The sequence below is a fragment of the Phycodurus eques genome, chromosome 2 (genome assembly GCF_024500275.1).
Source record: "Phycodurus eques isolate BA_2022a chromosome 2, UOR_Pequ_1.1, whole genome shotgun sequence".
In the NCBI taxonomy this organism is placed as follows: Eukaryota; Metazoa; Chordata; class Actinopteri; order Syngnathiformes; family Syngnathidae; genus Phycodurus; species Phycodurus eques.
This window is the reverse complement of record NC_084526.1, coordinates 42,372,238-42,392,950: the sequence shown is the minus strand read 5'-3', so window position 1 is coordinate 42,392,950 and position 20,713 is coordinate 42,372,238. Positions and strand designations below refer to the sequence as shown.

At 42.9% G+C, this 20,713-nt stretch overlaps 2 protein-coding genes across 10 annotated transcripts in view; one reads left to right on the top strand and one right to left on the bottom strand.

The window, feature by feature from the left end:
• Positions 1-8,021, top strand: part of dmxl2 (Dmx-like 2) — a 40,861-nt gene extending 32,840 nt beyond the window's left edge. For 8 of the 9 annotated variants that reach the window (XM_061670857.1, XM_061670860.1, XM_061670856.1 and 5 more), the window contains 7 exons: positions 28-88; positions 1,183-1,310; positions 1,402-1,479; positions 2,662-2,753; positions 2,853-2,905; positions 2,990-3,207; positions 6,249-8,021. In XM_061670857.1, the coding sequence (XP_061526841.1) occupies positions 28-88; positions 1,183-1,310; positions 1,402-1,479; positions 2,662-2,753; positions 2,853-2,905; positions 2,990-3,207; positions 6,249-6,458 (840 nt within the window). In that variant the 3' untranslated portion in view covers positions 6,459-8,021. Of the gene's footprint in view, positions 1-27; positions 89-1,182; positions 1,311-1,401; positions 1,480-2,661; positions 2,754-2,826; positions 2,906-2,989; positions 3,208-6,248 lie in introns of those variants that run through there. The other variant, XM_061670862.1, reaches the window with a different exon arrangement.
• Positions 7,987-14,415, bottom strand: gldn (gliomedin). Its single transcript, XM_061670864.1, has 10 exons — positions 13,641-14,415; positions 12,775-12,826; positions 12,678-12,695; positions 12,485-12,583; positions 12,135-12,218; positions 11,949-12,065; positions 11,267-11,353; positions 11,056-11,181; positions 10,832-10,982; positions 7,987-9,707 (listed from the first exon to the last, which is right to left on the bottom strand). Exons 1-10 carry the CDS (start codon positions 14,232-14,234, stop codon positions 9,242-9,244), a joined length of 1,794 nt encoding a protein of 597 aa, XP_061526848.1. The 5' UTR covers positions 14,235-14,415; the 3' UTR covers positions 7,987-9,241.
• Between the last annotated feature and the right edge of the window lie 6,298 nt (positions 14,416-20,713).

Below are 20,713 nucleotides of genomic sequence, written 5' to 3'. Positions count from 1 at the left end.
CATTCTTGTGTCATTTATCTTTTCCAGATCATGAAGAGGAATCTTAATAATGTCAAGAGAATGACGTCCCACCCCATATATCAATATTGTAAGTATATTTGTCAATGTGCTTTCACAATCATTTAGTAGGACATACAATAGGCAAGGCAGCTTTATTTATTTATATAGTGCATTTTGTAAGCAAGGTGCTTTACATACATAATAGCTGCGATATACAAATATCGATTAGGTTCAGAATGGCCCCTTGGTTGTCATCCTCCGTCAACCAGAACATAGCTTGATTTTGTTTAGTTTTGGCTTCCTCTGCACTGAGGGACATTAGTTAAACATTATAGAATTGATGAAAATGAATGGTGCCTAAGACTTGTGTACATTAACGTAAGTCCATTTATCATAAAACCTTACACAGGGTTCTGCTCCACCCTGGTCATCATGGTGTGAATACACGTTCCTCGAAATATGATTATTTTATTTTTATTTGTTTTCTCTTTTCTCAAGAAAGCACAAAACCACCAAATATTTTCTTGGTTATGTTACATGCAAGCTCATTCAAATCATTTCCTGCACATGGTTAAGAGAATTTATGTTTCGATGAAACTAAGGTTTAAGATTTTTTTGGCCCTAATTCCAAATGGTAGTTTGGCGCAAACACAACACTGCTCATTACCAAAAGAAGACCATAGAGATAGTCGAGCATGGTGGACGCTTTTTTTCCTCTGCAGGAACTCTGTGGCCTTTGTCAAGGTGGAGGGAATTGTGAACAGTAGAAGTAGCGGGGAGTGTTAGCACCAACACCTTCAGGCTTCTGCTAGAAAGAAAATAAATGTCAGGAAAAGTCTATTAGAACTTCTGAAATGGATTTGTTATTCGCCAGCGGTACTTTAAGTGGTGGAAGGTGTGTGCTGACTTAACTTGAGTTTCAATGAAATTGGTTTTGGTTGACAAAAGCCACATCCCTGTTATAAAAGGGTGTGCACAGTTAATTGAGTTGTACAGGTTATAGGACTCATTAATGGGGAAGTTTTCAAATGATTTATTTTGGTTTATTATTATTATTCTTTTTATCACAAATACCTGGCATTTGAAGAGGGGTGTGTCGACATTTTATATCCACTGTGCATATTCAGTCAGTCCAAGAGTACTGTATAATCATTCAGCATGTGATGTGTGTGTTTGTGTCAGACATGACAGGGGCCCAGGATGGCAGTGTGAGGATGTTTGAATGGAACAGACCTCAGCAGCTCATCTGCTTCAGACAAGCGGGCAACGCTCGAGTCACCCGACTCTATTTCAACTCCCAGGGCAACAAGGTAGACACAACGCGCATGCACACTCAAAACGCGCGCGCGTTGTCAGTCCTTTTGTTTTGTCTATCTGATGAGGTTGCTCCGATTGCACTAGTGCGGAGTCGCTGACGGAGAGGGATTTCTCAGTCTGTGGCAAGTCAATCAGACGTCCTCCAACCCTAAACCCTACCTGGTGAGTTCACCTCCCATCTGCCTCACTGCTTTAACCCTTAAGGCTCGATGCCAGTGTCCACCTCGCCTCACATATCGATAATATGGTATATTACATCAAACAATACCTGTTGACTCTATTGTGGTCGCTTGAAACTAGTGAAAACTGGAATTATTATTATTTTTTTAATTCCTTATTTACTGGGTTGAATCATACAATTTAGATAAAGTGGGTTATATTCTAGACTCATCACTCAAATTTTTGTTTGTTGTTTTTTCACCAAATTACATCTTTTGCCAATTTTTGGACAAGGGAGGAATTTCATCATTTAATTTCATGTTCTGGCATTTAATGGCTTATTGCACTACAATAGCATAAATGAATGACACAATTTTGATTTTAAAAAGTGGAGATACCCTCTGCTGACCATGGTTAATTTTGTTATGTATTTATTGAAGAAGCAGAAACTCCCTCTGCTGACTGTAGAAAGACTATAGTATTAGCAATACTACACTACCTCGACTTAACTGACCTGACCGGAATTTTTCAAGACATGAGCCTATGGTGGGGCGAGCATCGCGAAAAGTAGCAGTTTAGCACATAATCAACAATTCTTCAAGGAAAAGGCCACGCGTTTCCCTCAAACTGTTTATTTCCTCTCCCCGCTGGAGTTTACTTTAAAATGAAAAACAAAGAGAATTACACACACACCGAGTCTGCTAGCTTAACGCTAACTCACGGTGCAAAACAACGTAGCTGGGCTAAGGGAACTAGCATCAATGTCACAGTACTTATAAGCCTTTAAACAACTTATATTAGAGCAGAAGCTGTGGCAACGCATGCAGCCAGCATACTAACAGGCATATATTCTCTGAGCTATATAAAGAACAGTAGTGTAATGTGCAATTAAAAAAACTAATTACAAAAAATGTTGTTGTTTTTGGGGAACTGAAACTGATTAATTGCATTTCCATTGATTTCAATGGGGAAAGATGTTTTGCGTTATATGTTGCTCATTGTATAGTCTTTCCACTTCCTAAATTTAAATTATTTTAATTAAGTTTTAATTCTTCTCAATAGCCACAACCAAGCTTGAAAGGGTAATATAATCCAACGGGGCCTGAGAGTCACACAGATCTCCAATTTGCACATGCACACGAGACACGTTTGATCAACATCTACATTGTCTGATCTTGCCGGCAGAGTTGGCAGTGCCATACAAAGACTTGTGGAGATTTTGCTTTCATCACATCATCCAGCCTCATCGCCACAGCCGGACAGTCCAACGATAACAGGTCAGGATCGTTTTTTTTTTTTTTTTTTATTGTTTGTTGTAACAGCACAGCTCTCTCCCTTTTTGGCACACAGTGACACAATTGATCTTGTTTGTGCAGAAATGTGTGCCTGTGGGACACCCTAATTTCACCCAGCAATAGCATGGTTCATGGTGAGAAAGCCAAACACCTCAACACGTTACTCCTGTCTTCCCCATATATTAAGTGTTCCTCTAATGACGTCTGCGTCCCTTCAGCCTTCCCATGCCATGAGAACGGGGCCACTGTGCTGCAGTACGCTCCTAAACAGCAGCTGCTGATCACTGGAGGCAGAAAGGGCTTCGTGTGCGTGTTCGACATCCGCCAGAGGCAGCTGCTCCACACTTTCCAAGCGCATGACTCCACCATCAAGGCGCTGGCACTGGACGCCTTCGAGGACTTCTTTGTCACCGGCTCTGCCGAGGGCAACATGAAGGTGACGAACCAATGTTCATCTCACAAAACACAGATATCCCTCACAAATACAGTGGGTAGTGACCACACTACTGTTACATTATTAAATAAAATGCATTTCATCTTGAATCTGACCAGTGGCGGGCAATGTACAGTATTTGGTACCTGGGCCTTCAGTGGGGCCTTACCAGACTTAGTCCCCCTAAAGCAAACGAGCGGTTTATCCTGGTTATAACCAGGCTTTAATGCCTGACAGGTGGTCTCTGCCCACCCTGACCCCACAAAACCCCTGGGATAACCCTCCCTTGCTTTAGGAACCTGTGGGATTATCCTGCCATAATGTGCGCCTTAAAATTAGAAAGTTCCTCCTCAATTAATTCATTGATGAGCAAAACTGCTCCTCAAAGTTAAAAGAAATTACAATATTTTGAGCCTTGTACAGACTCACCAGTGCAGCCAAGAGAAATGCTATGAAATGAGAATAAATGGACTGTTAAGAATAAAAGGAATGGAATTGTAAGTGGAAGAGTCAAAGAGACATATTCCTAGCGCTCTGATCATTTTAGGAAGGCCATCAACCACAGAAAAGCCATATTTTGTTTGATTAACAACCCCAATTCCAATGAAGTCGGGACGTTGTGTTAAACATAAATAAAAACAAAATGAAATGAGTTGCAAATCATGTTTGACCTATATTGTATTGAATACATTACAGAGACAAGATATTTAATGTTCAAACTAACAAACTTTATTGTTTTTGCAAATAATCATTAACTTAGAATTTTATGGCTGCAACTCATCAAACACCTGTTTGGAACATCCCACAGGTGAACAGGCTAATTGGGAACAGGTGGGTGCCATGATTGGCTAGAAAAGGGGCTTCCTTGAATTGCTCAGTCATTCACAAGCTAAGATGGGGCAAGGTTCACCTCTTTGCGAACAAGTGTGTGAGAAAATAGTAGAAGGACGATGTTCCTCAATGTACAAGTCCAGGGAATTTATGAATTTCATTATCTACGGTCCATAATATCATCAAAGGGTTCAGAGAATCTGGAGAAATCACTGCATGTCAGCGGAAAGGCCAGAAACCAACATTGAATGCCCGTGACATTCGATCCCTCAGTCAGCACTGCATCAAAAACCGACATTAATGTGTAAAGGATATCACCGCATGGGCTCAGGAACACTTCAGAAAACCAATGTCAGTAAATACAGTTCGGAGCGACATCCGTAAGTGCAACTTGAAACTCTACTTTACAAAGAAAAAGCAATTTTTCAACAACACCTAGAAACGCCGCCGGCTTCTCTGGCCCCGAGCTCATCTAACATGGACTGATGCAAAGTGGAAAAGTGTTCTGTGGTCCGACGAGTCCACATTTCAAATTGTTTTTGGAAATTGTGGACACTGTGTCCTACGGGCCATCGAGGAAAAGAACCATCCGGACTGTTATGGACGCAAAGTTCAAAAGCCAGCATCTGTGATGGTATGGGGCTGTGTTAGTGCCAATGGCATGGGTAACTTACACATCTGTGAAGGCACCATTCATGCTGAAAGGTACATACATGTTTTGGAGAAACATATGCTGCCATCCAAGTAATGTCTTTTGCATGGATGCCCCTGCTTATTTCAGCAAGACAATGCCAAACCACTTTCTGCACGTGTTACGACAGCGTGGATTTGTAGTAAAAGAGTGCGGGTACTAGACTGGCCTGCCTGCAGTCCAGACCTGTCTCCCATTGAAAATGTGTGGCGCATTGTAAAGCGTAAAATATGACAACGGAGACCCCGGACTGTTGAACAGCTGAAGCTGAACATCAAGCAAGAATGGGAACGAATTCCACCTACAAAGCTTCAACTCACCATAAAATCAGATCTTTAATTTAGTGGGGTTTGCAATGACATATTCAATATTTTCTATTGCTACAGACAGACCGATATAGAGCTATAGAAATGGACAGATAGAAACATAGAGAGCTACATAGCTAGCTGCAGTACAGTACAAAATAGCAGAGGTTTCGTTAATTAGTGTCCTCAGTTCCCAAACGTTTATTGAATGTTGTTAAAAGAAAAGGTGATGTAACACAGTGGTAAACATGACCCTGTCCCAGCTTTTTGAGAACGTGTTGCAGCCATCAAATTCTAACTTAATGATTATTTAAAAGTTTATCAGTTTGAACATGAAATATCTTGTCTTTGTAGTGTATTCAGTTAAATATAGGTTGAACAGGATTTGCAAATCATTGTATTCCGTTTTTATTTATGTTTAGCACAACGTCCCAACTTCATTGGAATTGGGGTTGTAACTCATACCAAATGCATGGGAATTGGACGTATCTGCTCATTTTGCATATCATTGCATTTAAATCTTGGGACATCACACCCCCAAAATAAAGCTCTGGTAGGGGTCAGAAGCAATTACACAGTGATCTGAAATGACCTAGATGCCAGGAAATAAACCAATGAAAGGAGTTTTGTAATGGCATGACTCCTTCTTGTGACCTGGCTTTAAGAGGCTCCAAAATTGAATTGCTGATTAGGTTATATGTTACGATAATTTTTGTTTCTGGCATTTCAGAATGTTTACACGGGTGGGAAAAGTTCTTCAGGCCACCTCCCATTTTGCCCGCACTCTGCTGGCACCGCGTAGAGTGCTGGTTTGCGTCTGCCTTTCAGTTGCACTATTTAAAGACACAAAATCTGCCTTTTAGATCATTTAGAAGCTCCAAATTTGCATTGCTGATTCGACGATAGGTCACGATAATTTTTGTCAAAAGTGTTGCAAAAAATTCCTTTCTCCCTGTTACCTCGCATTTTGCCTGGGCCTCCTCTTCGCTACAATAAGTGCAGCAGTGCTGGTTTACACCCACCTTTCACACGTGGTATTTAAGGACTTTCAATCAGCCACCGCAATTCGTCAGACGTAATACTAGAGGCGCCCGGTTAGTAGATCAGCTTCCACATCTGTTTGCAGCGCAATCAACTAAACACCCGTTTTTGCACATGCATCAGGCCCCGGTGTTTCTACTGGAAAACGTAAAGACTGTGCTGTCATCTTTCTCCAGGTGTGGAAGCTCGCTGGCCACGGGCTTATGCACTCATTTGGCAGCGAGCACGCCAAACAGTCCATCTTCCGCAACATCGGCGCCGGCATCATGCAGGTGGAAACGCGTCCCGGTAACCGCATCTTCACTTGCGGGGCAGACGGCACCCTGAAGATGAGGGTCCTCCCCGACCGCTACAACATCCCCAGCGGCTTGGTCGACATCCTGTAATTTCTTCTTCCACTTTCGAAGCTCCAAAGAGGAACTAAAAAGGAAAAAAAAAAAAAAATCAAAAATGCCTTTGTAACACTCGTGAGGCATTAATAGAGTAATAGAACGAGCTGGTCAAAAGATTGCCGTACAGTCTGCATCTTTGGCAGTGTTCCTAAGTTCCCCTCTGAGTGACAAACGGAGCTGCAAATACGTGTTTTCCCAAAGGCTAAAAGCAAAGGTTTCAAGCATAAGGTAACATAAACTTGATTTTAAAGCTAGATTTATTGTCATTTTATTAAAGAATCGCTACTCTTTAGAGCGTGTCCATAGGGAAGCTATGCATGTCCTGTTCTCGTTCCGCGGTGCAATCACAGGTCTATTGATAGTGCTCTGTAAAAGTAATCTGGCAAAACTTTAAAAACAAAAAACAAAAAGTGTGTAACTGTCGTCATTTTGTGCCCACAGCTCAACTCTCTTAGCATCTACTGTAACCAGGACTGTGGTTTGTTATTAAGTCAGTGGTATCCGAAGTGTGAATCAATTTGTTGGACTTTTAATTTCATTTTTTTTCCCCCCCACTCCTCCCTCCTTTCTGCCTGGCTTTTTCTCAGCCGTTATGGAAGAGTTGATGCTGCATTGAGTGTGTGTGTGTGTGTGTGTGTGCTCGCCCACCTGCCCTCAAATGCCTGTTTGCGCGGCAGCCTCACTGCTAGAACATTCCTGTCGGGAAGATGATGCGTTTTGCTCTCGTGACTGTGATTTCAGTGTTTCCATCCGTCTGCTCCCCCTCCCCATCAATCACCCACAGCGGAAACACAAAGGTTCACTTCTGGTTTTTGCACAAGTTGATGTTTTGTTTTAATAATTGAATTTTATTTATTGTTGATGTTTGTTTTGTGGACAATTCCTGTGTTTAACTTAATGCCTTTTATTTTAGGAATGTAAGGGGTTTTAATGTATCTGACTTGATTGGGAGACGTGCAACACAGGCTATTGTATGCAAGTGTGTGTTACCTCGTTTGTTTTTACTGTTCATTCATAAAGAATAGATATCTGCACTCAAATTATGGGGACGCTAAAAGGATTTATTTCAGATAAATAGGTTATTGAAGAAGAAACTGATAAATACTAATGAATGTCTGGCTTTATTTGCCGAGTAGTCAAATGTTTGAAATAGTTTTAATATATAAATGATATATGAAATATCCCAGCAGCTTGTACAAACATGAAAGCATTTCTTTATTTTTTTGATTTGTATCATACCGGCTGAATTAGTTGTAACTTTTGTTAGGTGTACATCAGGTATTTATTCAACATATTTTGTGTTTCTCTCCCCTCTTTCCGCCCACTATGTGTATTGTATGTGTTCTACCAGTTGCACTACTGGTGTCTGGTGTGTGTATACATGTGTGTGTGTGTGTGTGTGTGTGTGTGCGTGTGTGTGTGTGCATGCATGCACGGCAACACAAACTAGTATCATGGGCAGGTGCTCGCAAAAGGCACTGACGCCAGACAGAAAGGTACAGGTCATGGTGTAAGATTTACCTTTGTAAAGTGAATAAATTATTTTTATTTCATCCAGTGATTTGCTGCTGTTATTTCCTTGCTTCCTGCTCCATCACAAATACTACTGAATATAGACAGAGATCAAATACATCAAGATCAAAATCATGCAAATAGGTCAACAAATAGCTTTAAAAAAGTTTTAAATTACATTTTAGTTTCTATAAATTGGGGGGGGGGGGTGTCTGTTAATAACTCCAGAATGTCACATTAATAAACACTGAGAATGAGATGGAAATACAGCACTCTACTTTCTACACAATAACAATAGTTGTTCTGTAATACAGTGGTTCTGTCAAAGTTTTTCCACCAAGTACCGCCTCAAAAAATGCATGCCTCTCCAAGCACCACTGAAATACTGTAGGCCTAAGTGTTCACTAAAACCGAGGCAGGGGTATATTCAGTATTATTGTAAGCCACATTATAGAAAGTTGAAACAGCATTGCTCTTAAATATATGGGTACTTAATGCTTCAATCGAGATATATTGCATGTAAAAGTTAACTGTACTACAGTGGTGCCTTGAAATACGAGTAATTATTTCTACAATAGTGATTGTAACTAAAATCATCTTTCCCCGTTGAAATGAATGATAATGCGGTTACGCTGTTGCATCCTCCCCAACTAAATTTGTTGCAATGGGTTTCAATGTAAAGAATTGAACAGTTTGTGCATCGTGATTAAATTCATTACCGTTCCTTCTGCTGTGCTATTTGGCTACCAGGGGAAGTATTGAACAGTCAAACAGACAAAAGAATAAGTTTCACAACTACTATAAATGATTAAACTACAGTTATAGTCGGTTGTTGCAGAGGATAAGGAATATATGCCTGTGAGAATTATGTTGTGTATGTGTTGCTGCACCAAATATCCATTGCTTGAAGCGTTGTATAATACTACTCCATACCAACCTTCAAGTGGGAGAGGCATTAAACGAGGCTTGAAGCCTTTTTGGGGGGAAGAATTGACTTCACTGCCACCGTGCAGTGCTGAGTCGTAGCTCTGATTTGTGTTCTCAAGTCAAAGCAAAGAAGTGGCCAAGCGACAGATCCAATCTTGTAAAACTCTTAGTTGTGTCGATTTGCACCATATTCGAACCAGTCTACTGGATTTTAAGAAAAAGTTTAAGCCACCCATTTTGTACAGTTGGAAGATTTAATCCAAAGATCCTTTTTGCGTGCACTTTGCGAATCTTTGTAATGCTTACAAACGGAGAGTTTGATTATCAGCTGTGTGTCGTCATTCATCAGAGATGAAGTGGACCACATAGAGCTTGACGTAGTTGTGGTCCCACACGTACAGATGTCTGTCCTTGGGGCTGTAAGACAGCATAGCCAGCACTCCACCTGGAGGCCTCAGGTCAAAGGTTACATTAACCGGTTTGCCCTTCAGCAGGTCATACGCAAAGGAGACCCTGGCGTCCTTGGTGTCCGTGACGTACAGAACCCCGCAGGCGATGAAGGCGTTGCCGGCCTTGGTTCGAGGGTAGGTGGTGTTGATGTAGGAGGTGACGGAGAAGGTCTTCTGGTCCAGCTGGGCCACCACCACGCTCTCGTCCACGGCGGAGGCGAAGATCAGCCACAGGCCGTTCTCGTCTGCCGCCAGTTTGAAGTAAGTCTTGGAGTTGTGCAGCAGATAGGCCAGGTTGTGGTAGAGAGCGTTATCTACCGTGAGTGTGTGAAGCTTCTTGCTGTCCAAATCAAATCTGTCAAAAAACACGCAACCATCCATCTAAATCAGTGCCTCTTGAACTTTTTACACTAATTAAATTCTCCAAGTACCGCCATTACGACAACATTAAAATACAGTAGCTGGTAAGCCTAAGGGTTCATCAACACAAATGTCAAAGCATCCATCCATCCATCTACTTCACAGCTGATCCTCACTAGGGTCGCGGGCGCTGCTGGAGTCCATCCCAGCTATCTTCGGGCGAGAGGCGGGGTACACCCTGAACTGGTCGCCAGCCAATCGCAGGGCACATAGAAACAAACAACCATTTACGCTCACATTCACACCTACGGGCAATTTAGAGTCTCCAATTCATGCATGTTTTTGGGATGTGGGAGCAGACCGGAGTGCCCGGAGAAAACCCACGCAGGCACGGGGAGAACATGCAAACTCCACACAGGCGGGGCCGGGATTCGAACCCAGGTCCTCAGAACTGTGAGGCAGACGTGCTAACCAGTCGCTCCCCGTGCCGGTGGCAAATTATATTTGACATAATTGTGAGTCACACTGTAAAGGAAAATAAATAACTACTTAACATCTAGCACTTTACTCGTAGTACTAGTAGCATGCAGATGTCAACTAGTGCACTGTTTTACTTCACTAGTAATGTAGTTGTCCTATGAGTGGAAATTGAGCATTTGAGCTTTTAGTCAACATCCTTGATATTCATCTTGAGGTCCATGTACTAATAAAGAAGATTCTGATTCTGATGTACTAGTATGCTCTTTGTCCACACATCCAACTACTTTGGGCTACTAGTAGGGAAACACAATTTTACTAGTGAGGCTAAGGACAAGTGGCTGTAGTTGGCAAGCGTGTTTTACTATAATACTATAAGTGACATTATAGCATTCCAATAGTTAAAATCTACCCCTTCACTAGTAGTACTGGTAGCATGCAGATGTCAACTAGTGCACGGTTTTACCGCACTAGTAACATGTACTGTAGTGGTCCTACGGCAATGAAAGGCAGTCGATGAAAACTTTGTGGTTCCACTAGTCATTCTTCTCCTACTCTCTTGTGGGGGCAAAGAGTGTACTAGTACATGGACCTTGAGTTGGATATCAAGGATACAGAATGAGTTTGTGTGGCATTGCGTACCTGGCAATGCTGGACGTGCCAGCGATCTGGTAGTAGAAGGAGCCGTTGTGCACCGTGTGACCGCACCCCTGGTAGAACTTGCGAACGTTCACCACGTCGCTGATGTTGTGCTGGAAGGCCGCGATGCTCTGATACTCCCTCAGCACACGACCTGCGAGCGAGCAAAAAAGAGATGGCGTGCCTTTTTCAAAGCGTGGCAGGATCCGGTCTACGGTCCAACAAACCTGAAAAGTGTTCCGCCACCCATATGCGTTCGTCATTGAGCACGGCGGTGTCTTTCATCCACGTGCCAAATGTGCTCTCCATCTTTGTCACGTTCCTGGGGTTGATCAGAGACTTTATCAGGCACTCTGGGGGGGGGGGGACAAAATTCAAGTTACAAAAAAGGTTTTTCCCACGCAGCTCTTATTTTGCATGTTGCCTTTGAAGACACACCGCTCCTCTTTGGTGCCTTCTCGTGGAGTTTCCCAGAAGCCTTCACAAACGAGGTCTCATCATTTGGAATTGGATAGAATGGTTCTTCTGTCGGAGACATTAAAGGAAGGCCAGTCGTTAAAATACCAAATACGCTCCTAAGCGCCTCCCAAAATGGCTTTCTTTCTCTTGTCCTTCCCTCTTGATGACCAACTTTTCAAATATAACAGACCAAATGCATTTGAAATCATCTTTTTTTGAGGTGTTGAACTAGCGGCCATGAGGCTCTGAACTTGTGTCTCTTTATAAAACCTTCTCTAGAGGGAGAGAAAGAAAAGTGAGCAATGTGACTCAGCAGAATTGACATCATCAAGCTATTTTGCTCTGACCACGAGTGGAACTAAAGTATGTCATCTCTTGTATTTTTCACATTTTGTCCATTTTTTTTTCAGCCGAATATGTGTCATTAACTCATTCACTGCTGAGGACGTTTACGTTCGTCAAGTGGAATCCAACCATTCACTGAAGTGTATGTTGTTGTTTTGTTTTTTTTAACAGCATTCAAAGAAGGTCTCGCCCAAATTCAGCAGCGTCATGACTAACAGATCCCTGTAGATGGCAGCGTCGTACTGCTTTGGATTTATGATCAGAACCTAAAGATTAAGATGTCGATTATTAGGGTTCGAAAAGCCAACGCCCTCACCCATGGTCTGAGCAGCATGGAGGTGGGCTCTAAGGTGCCTTGTTCTTGGGGGCCCTTGAGGTCCTGGAGGTCCATGGGGGCCAGGCGGACCAGGCGGGCCAGGGGGTCCAGGAGGACCTGCACAAACAAGTTGCAAGGCCTCAGGGATCACAACTGCTGGAGTGACAACAACTTGTCACGACTCACCCTCGATGATTACGTCGTTGGAGGGTCGGCCATCTTGTCCAGGGGGCCCGGGCTCTCCTGGTTCTCCCTTGTCACCCGGCAGTCCTGAACAGGTGACCCAAACGAATGTTCGGAATATATTCAACACATTTTGGTCTCGGCTAACAAGCATTCTATGAAATTGAGAGACGTATTTGACGTGCATCGTGGGACAAAACCCCAAAAAACACCACTTACACCAAACTAGCTACATCAATATGTTGTAGGACCTTAGGATCGGACATTTGTTTTGTTCTAATGATAAGTTACATTCACAAATCCCACACACGCGAAAATGGATTCATATGGAGATCCAAAAGCCGCCACCGTACCTCTTTTCCCCCGTTTACCGTCAGCTCCCGGAAGCCCGTTCAGTCCCGGAATTCCGTCCGTCCCGTTGGCGCTAGGCGTGCCATCGGCACCGGGCAAACCTACAGTCAGACAAAAGGATTTTGGTCTGGGAACCAGTGCCGGGATACGCAACCAATAGAAAGAACATCATCGCTCCACATGAATGCCGCATACCAGGTGGTCCTGGGGGTCCTGCAACAGACAGTTGAGGAACATTACATGGTGAACATGAAGGTGAATACAGATCGTGTACATATGCGTGAAACTGTACCAGCTATGCAGACTCCTTTGGTGCTGTTACAAATGTCGATCAGTAATTTAATCTGGGGGGGGGGAAAAAGCATCTAATTGAAATAATGGACAGACGGGTCAGATTTTTTTATAGGTAATATAGTAAAATGTATGCACGATTGTTTATTCGAATAATACAATTATATTTATTGTCATTTTTTAAAATGCACCCAAAAACCAATTGAATCGATTCCACGATCATGCTCGTAACCCAAAATACTCGTATCTCAAATCATCTTTCCCCATTGAAGTAAGTGGAAATGCCATTAATCTGTTCCATCCTCCCTCCAAAAACTACACTATACAGTAATATCATATTTTATACTAACATTCAGTCATGACTTAAGTAAAATGTAAAGAATTCAATTGTTTTCGCCCCAAATTTGCTTCAATTCAAAGGACGTCGCGCTGCTCCTTCCGGTGTGGGCACCCTGGCCACAGGGGGGCAGTATAATGCTGACACAGAAACACACACAACGAAGAGTTTCAAAACTGACTCAGTAAACTGCAGTAATATTTGTCATTTTTCCACAAAGGATAAAGAATATATGCATGTGATTATTGCTATAATGCCTGTCTGAATGTGTTGCTCCACTGTCAAATAACCGTTCCTGAAAGGGTCATACAACACCGATGCCGTTCATTCTAGCCCGTCTATGGCGTTCTGCATTGTTTGTTAGCATGAAGCTAAACGGTTGTTTGAAAAACACAACGCGTAATTGTGTCAGTTTGACGGTCAACTTCAACTGGGAGTGGCGCTGAACGGGATCTGCCAGACCGCTGTTTGTCGTGCGCTTGCGTTCACGTCCATCATCTACGGCTCCACGAAGGTGGATGTCGTCTTACCGGCACCATGGAGTAAGTGAGCATCATCATCATGTCATCCTGCACGTACTCCTTGCGGTAACGATGGTTATGACGGTGTTTGGGCTTCTGATTATGCTTGGGCTTGATCTCGGTTTCCTCTCCGACTTCCTGGTTGACCTCCTGCTGATTTGCCTCCGCGTCTTCCCCGCGGTGAAGCTCCCGCTCCGTCTCCTGCTCCTCACCCATCCCTATGGCCGTCTCCTGCGTCGCCTCCAACGCCTTCTCCTGCACCTCATCCAGCTCGAGCGCATCGCTTCTCTTGTTCCTGGAGTATCGATGCTGAGGTTTCCCAACACTCCTCTGCGCCGCCGCTCGTTCTCGGGGCACCTCCTGGAGGAACTCCACCACCGAGCTCTGCTCCACCTCGGTCAGCCTGGCCGCCGTCTGCTCCAGGAGGACGTGCTGGCGATCCTGCTGGAGCAGAAGCACCAGGAGGCCGACGGAGTTTAGCAAGGCCAGCGCGCACGTCCCGTACAGCACCAGCCGCTGGGGGTGAGTCGTGCCGGGGGTCGGGATCCACATGGTAAGAGCTCCACCTGCTCTCCTCCTGGAGTCACCCGTACACCTCAGCATCGGCGGAATTCAATTCCAGTTTAGAAATGTTTCCGACCACCGCGGTGAATTCCACGAAAAGGAAAAAGCGCTACTTCCTTAGACAGATGAGATGAGCGCTCCGAGAAGAGTCCGGTCAGTGAGTCAGTCTGGACTGTGTGAAGGCTGGCTGGCAAATACACTGCCTGGTGTGTGTGTGTGTGCGCGTGTGCGTGTGTGTGCGCGCGCATGCAAAAGAGTTATGCAGGAGTGGGCACGACACAATCTTCTGGGCTTGTCCGGGAAGAAACCCCCCGCCTGTTCAGTCACCTGATTTATATTCAGCACTGTCCATTCTAGAGCATCGCCGTAGGCACGCGCGCACACACACACACACATTCATGTCTGCTGTACACATTGAAAAACTGAAAAATATGACACTTTGTATCCATTTTTAAAAAAGATGAATTTGTTACAGCTAAATGTAGTAGTTTGTCTCCAATGATTTAGATTTTGTATGACATTTTGATATCATCCCAATTGGTAAATGGCAATACAAGTTATGATAAAGACCATGGATTATGACAATTGTTTCTTTCGTTCTTTTGTTTCCCCTTCTAATTCCTTTTTGCCTTTGTACTTTTTCCCCTTCTGGTGCTTCCTTTGTCTTTTTTGCTTCCTGACATGGGATTCAAACCCAGAGCCTTGAAGTGTGAGTCAGTCATTGATTGCTTTTCTAATTTCCTTGACTCCTGTCTTCCATTCTGAACTTCCTTTTCCTTACTTTCTTGCTCATTTCTTTTCTTTTCTGCTCCTTTTTGTTTCCTCCCAATATAGAAAACCAGTCCTACCAGTAACGAGGTAGATCACTGAGTTGACCCACTTAAAAACTCAAAACGGTATAAAATATTGGGGAGTAGAGTTTGCTTTCTGTCAAAGCGCAGGTTACAACCGGAAAACAGCGTTTTCATTTCAACTAATGCAAAAATGCACTTCAGATGAAGGACAGTCTTCACTTTTTTTGGGTGTGTGCCTGATGATGATGATGATGACGAATGAGTAACATCATGAGTCCAAAAAGGAATCTTAACGTGTCGTAGCCGCAGACTTTTCTCCGAGTCGGTTCATGACCCCCCCAACCCCCCCCAGCCCCGCGGCACTCGCCCTTGTCACATCCTCGCAGCTTCCGGCCGCCGACTGCGACAGTGACCTCTTTCCGTTGCGTCCATTCGGGCCGTAAAAGTGACATTTCTGCAGGAAAATGACAGGTCTGCCCGAGTTGCCGGAGGCCTTGAACGCAATGAAAGAGTGGCTACTTCCTGCTGCGTATACTTACAGCTAATGGAACTCTTTGAACGCACACTCCTGAACCGTGTACAATTTGAAGCTACTCCTTTAAGGACACTGCACCTCCATCGCAACGAAATGTCTCACTCTTCACCCTCACATACAGTTCATTTTCTATGCACACGTATTGTAGTATAACCAGAAAATCCTCATCATTGTCTATTTCAAATTCTGAACACGGTTTTTATCAAAATGTATTCATAGCCAAGAAATGGATGATTAACCCTTAATGTTTCAGAGAAAAGGGAAAGTATTATTTGTTCCATGGAAGGTACTTTTTTTCAGGTGCAGATCTCACACCTGTGTCAAGGCACCCTCTGACCTTTGACTTTGGCCCCCAATGTTTAGTATGGATGATCAATCTTATGCAGTTTTACGCTTTCTCTTTTTCAACTTGACCTTTCAAAGACTAACACATGTATGTTTTTGTGGGAGTCCTTTGCAAATGTGGTGGGACACAGACAGTTCTCTGGACTGTTTCAAGCTCCCTTTTGAGTAGTTACCACTGCCTTGTAAAAAAAAATAATAATAATAATAATAATAATAATAATCATAGAAATACACACAATTATGTTATGGTGACTTTCATAGTTCCAAGATTTGCACCATTTTCCTTGATGTAACACAAACACAAAGACAATTTAAAATCCTTTTTGGGTGTTTTTGGTCATTTAGGAAAAGTCATCAAAGTTGAGGGTGCAGGTCCAATTTGGGGTCCAATTTGTCCTGAACCCTACGTAAGGGTTACAGAAATCAAAATCTTAATTGACTAACTTGCTCCCACTAAACTGAAAGTACTCATCCACGCACGAAGAGATGGCTTCAAGTGTACAATGACTGCCGGTTCAAGGTCCTGGACTCCGTGGAGTTGCCTGAAGCTGTAGGTCACCGACAGTTGTTGAGCACCTTGAATCCCTCCAGCACGCGTGTGCGCACATTCTGCATTAGACCACATCAGGGATCTTTTTTTTTTTTTTTTTTAAGAGCTTTTCATTCACAGTTGAGGCTGGGGGCAAAATATTAAAAAAAAAAAAACAACAACAACAACATAAAAGAGCAAACATCATGTCCTCTGATCGCGTGTCTCTCTCTGGGTAAGGTGCACAACATGCATTTTTTTTCTTATGTGTGCAAGGCAAGTATAGTACATGCACATGTGGTTAAAAGTATTGGAACACCTGGCTCGTACAAGAAGGAGAGGGAAGACGTGAAGGAAAAGAACCATTTGTATTTGTTTGAATAGGCTCCAGCTCACCCTCGACCCCAACGAGGACAAAGGCGATAGAAAATGGATGGCCGAAGGGGAGTCTCAGTAGGTTTAGCCGTGCAATGTAGTTAATAGCAAGTTTAAAAAAAAAAAAAAAAAAAATCAACACAAGTACGGTACATAGTGCAAGTCCTGAGGCGCAGCTGTCAGCCTTACGAGCGGCCTTATCTCCTTCCAAACACAGGCTATGATGTCAGGCTTTCTTGCTCCAGACAAGGACAGAAGTCTTTGCACTTTGAATGATACACAGATGGTTTATGCTTATGACATTGAAGCAGAGAAATGGTTTCAGACTTCATGAACATTATTGCAATTCAAAGATATCAAATAATAGTCAGATACAATAGTGGGCTGTCTCTGATCTGAAGTATATTAGGTTGATTAGGAATGGAAAGCCAAACTTATTTCACTAGTCCCGTGAGAAGGATTACAATATGAGTTTATATGCCCATTTAATAATGATCAGTAAATCCCCATAACATTTATTTATTATATACGTGTTTTTCATTATGTACAGCTGTATGTATTGATTTCTAATATATTCAAATAGTATATCCCACATCTCACCTGTCCTTTTTTTTATTTATTATTATTTTTTTTTTAACGTATCGTCTCTGACAAAGTCACCTATTTTCCGTATTTGTGCGATAAACGTATTGCTTTGGTGCCATCTTTTTGCATCTTGGTGCCCAGGAACTATGTTGAACTGAATCGAGGAGCTTCATTTCAACGAAGTATTGCTTTGCTTTTGCTGCCATCTTGCCGCGCCTTGGTGCCACGGAATTATGTTAAAGTGAATTGAGGAGCTTCATTTAGACCAAAGTAGTGCTTTGCTGCCATCCTGTGGCATATCTAGTCAATTATGTTTTTAGGCGGTTGTCAAATGCAATCCCTTTTGAACGGTGGGGGTTCGCCGTATATAAAAATGTAATTTCTGAGGTTGTTTCCCAATTTTATATTGCACTCGGAATGGCAGGCGACAAGTCAACCTTTTGCTGTAAGTCACTTGGACTGGGCTCCGGCTGACCCGTGACCCTCGCGAGGGCAAGCGGCAGCGGCGGCTCCCGGCATGTGCGAAACGTGCGCTTGCACAAGGCGCCATTCAAGCTAGCGCCGCCACTGATATGTGATCATTTTATACTATTGACAAGAACAGATGTTAGTTGAAAAAAAAAACGTCATGCAGTAAAAAAGAAGAAAACAAAACAAAAAGAAAAATTGTCACGAAGCTGAAACAATAGCAAAGCCAAACAACGCAAGGCTTGAGGGTTCACAGAGCTAAGGTTTCAATCTGAAAATGTTTAAAATATTGTCTTAAACTCACCATTAAATCCCTATCAAAAATATTTTTCATGATCACTTTATCTATATTTGCATGTAGTGTACTGTTAATTGTGGTTGCTGAGCCCTTGAACAACTCTATGAACTGGAAGCAGAGAAAAAAGGAGGCCAGAAACAGGGTTAAATGAACATCTGCTCATGGGGAGCGTCGCTTTATTGTGCAAAACAATCTGGCTCTGACATCATACACAACGCCGCCATCGCATCAAGTTCTCCGCGCACAGTTGGCCAATTGAACCGAGCGCATTCTTGGACGACCGTGGGCGCTGGCTGACTGAGACGCAGCACGACAAAAGCCACTTCTCCTCCCAACAGCAAAGGCTTTGTCACGTTTTGCACTTACTATTTCAATACATGCAGTTCATTACTAAAGTCACCAAATTGTCGCTACTTTGTAACTCAATAGTGCGTTCAATCGGTGGTAAAGAATTTGAAACATGAAATCACATAGAATTCAGTTCAGTTGGTTAGTAAGTGTATATCCTTGTTTTCCAACTACAGCGTCGTCACAGTTTTTTCCAAATAGGCTCGTTACTTTTTTTCAATCTCTGCAGATTATTAAATGAAGCGTTTGAAATCTTAATTGATCTTAATCCGCGTTTGAAATCTTAATTGACAGATTGAGATCCTGAAAGACGTTCCTCATCCATGCCCTTATTTCAAAGAATTGTTAATGTCGCCTCTAATAATGATTTGTGGCGAATAGTACATCAAAACTGCAAGCTTCTAGTGTTCATATAAATTTCTGTTAAAAAAAACAAAACATTCAGGTAACGTGTACTTCTTTTAGTTGCTATCATTAGCTGACTAAATATTGAATTGTATTAGGACACTGGTGTCAAACTAAAGGCCCGGGGGCCAGATCCGGCCCGCTATATCATTTCATGTGGCCCGCGTGAGCAAATCATGTGCGTCTCCTTCAGGTTCTTCCGGACTGAAATTTCAAATTGTCTTCATTTTTATTAATGTTGACAAAATGGCGAGCATTTTACAAAAAGAAAGTTAGGAGTGACGTGGACAGGCGGATGCGTTTGGCGTTTGGACTCTTTTCGACAGTATGAAAACCAAGAATTTTAGCAAAACAAAATTAAAATCATATAAAAACAAAAGCAAATAATCATTAACTTAGAATTTGATGGCTGTAACAGGTTCGAAAAAAAGTTGGGTCAGGGTCATGTTTACCACTGTGTTACATCACCTTTTCTTTTAACAACATTCAATAAACGTTTGGGAACTGAGGACACTAATTGTTTAAGCTTTGTAGGCGGAATTCTTTCCCATTATTGCTCGATGTTCAGCTTCAGCTGTTCAACAGTCCGGGGTCTCTGTTGTCATTTTTTACGCTTCATAATGCGCCACACATTTTCAATGGGAGACAGGTCTGGACTGCAGGCGGGCCAGTCTCGTACCCGCACTCTTACTACGCAGCCACGCTGTTGCAACACGTGCAAAATGTGGTTTGGCATTGTCTTGCTGAAATAAGCAGGGGCGTCCATGAAAAAGACGTTGCTTGGATGGCAGCATATGTTTCTCCAAAACCTGTATGTACCTTTCAGCATGAATGGTGCCTTCACAGATGTGTAAGTTACCCATGCCATTGGCACTAACACAGCCCCATACCATCACAGATGCTGGCTTTTGAACTGTGCGTCCATAACAGTCCGGATGGTTCTTTTCCTCTATGGCCCGGAGGACACGACGTCCATAATTTCCAAAAAACAATTTGAAATGTGGACTCGTCGGACCACAGAACACTTTTCCAGTCTGCATCAGTCCATCTTAGATGAGCTCGGGCCCAGAGAAGCCGGCGGCGTTTCTGGGTGTTGTTGATAAATGGCTTTTGCTTCGCATAGTAGAGTTTCAAGTTGCACTTACGGATGTAGCGCCGAACTGTATTTACTGACATCGGTTTTCTGAAGTGTTCCTGAGCCCATGCGGTGATATCCTTTCCACATTGATGTCGGTTTTTGATGCAGTGCCGCCTGAGGGATCGAAGGTCACCCGCATTCAAAGTTGGTTTTCGGCCTTGCCGCTTCCATGCAGTGATTTCTCCAGATTCTTCTGTTCCAAACAGGTGTTTGATGAGCATTCCTCAACTTTCTCAGTCATTTTGCCACCTGTCCCAGCTTTTTTGGAACGTGTTGCAGCCATAAAATTCGAATTTAATGATTATTTGGTAAAAACAATCAAGTTTATCCGTTTGAAGATTAAATATCTTGTCTTTGGAGTGTATTCAACTGAATATAGGTTGAACATGATTTGCAAATCATTGTATTCTGTTTTTATTTATGTTTAACACAACGTCCCAACTTCATTGGAATTGGGGTTGTGTACATTCCGAACGACTGTAAGGAAAACTCTTACTACCTCACGACTCATTGAGCGCCTCAAGCAGGTGTTCATGTGTGAGTTTTCCAAGCAGAATCGTTTGATGTTCAAAGGAGGAGTGCAACTCCTTCTTCTCATCGGCGAAATGTCAAATACTGCACTGTAGCGTTTACTCAAGGACACGGGCCCAAACCCAAGCGCCAAGGTTACAAGTGTATTGTTTACCCTTTTCCCTCCT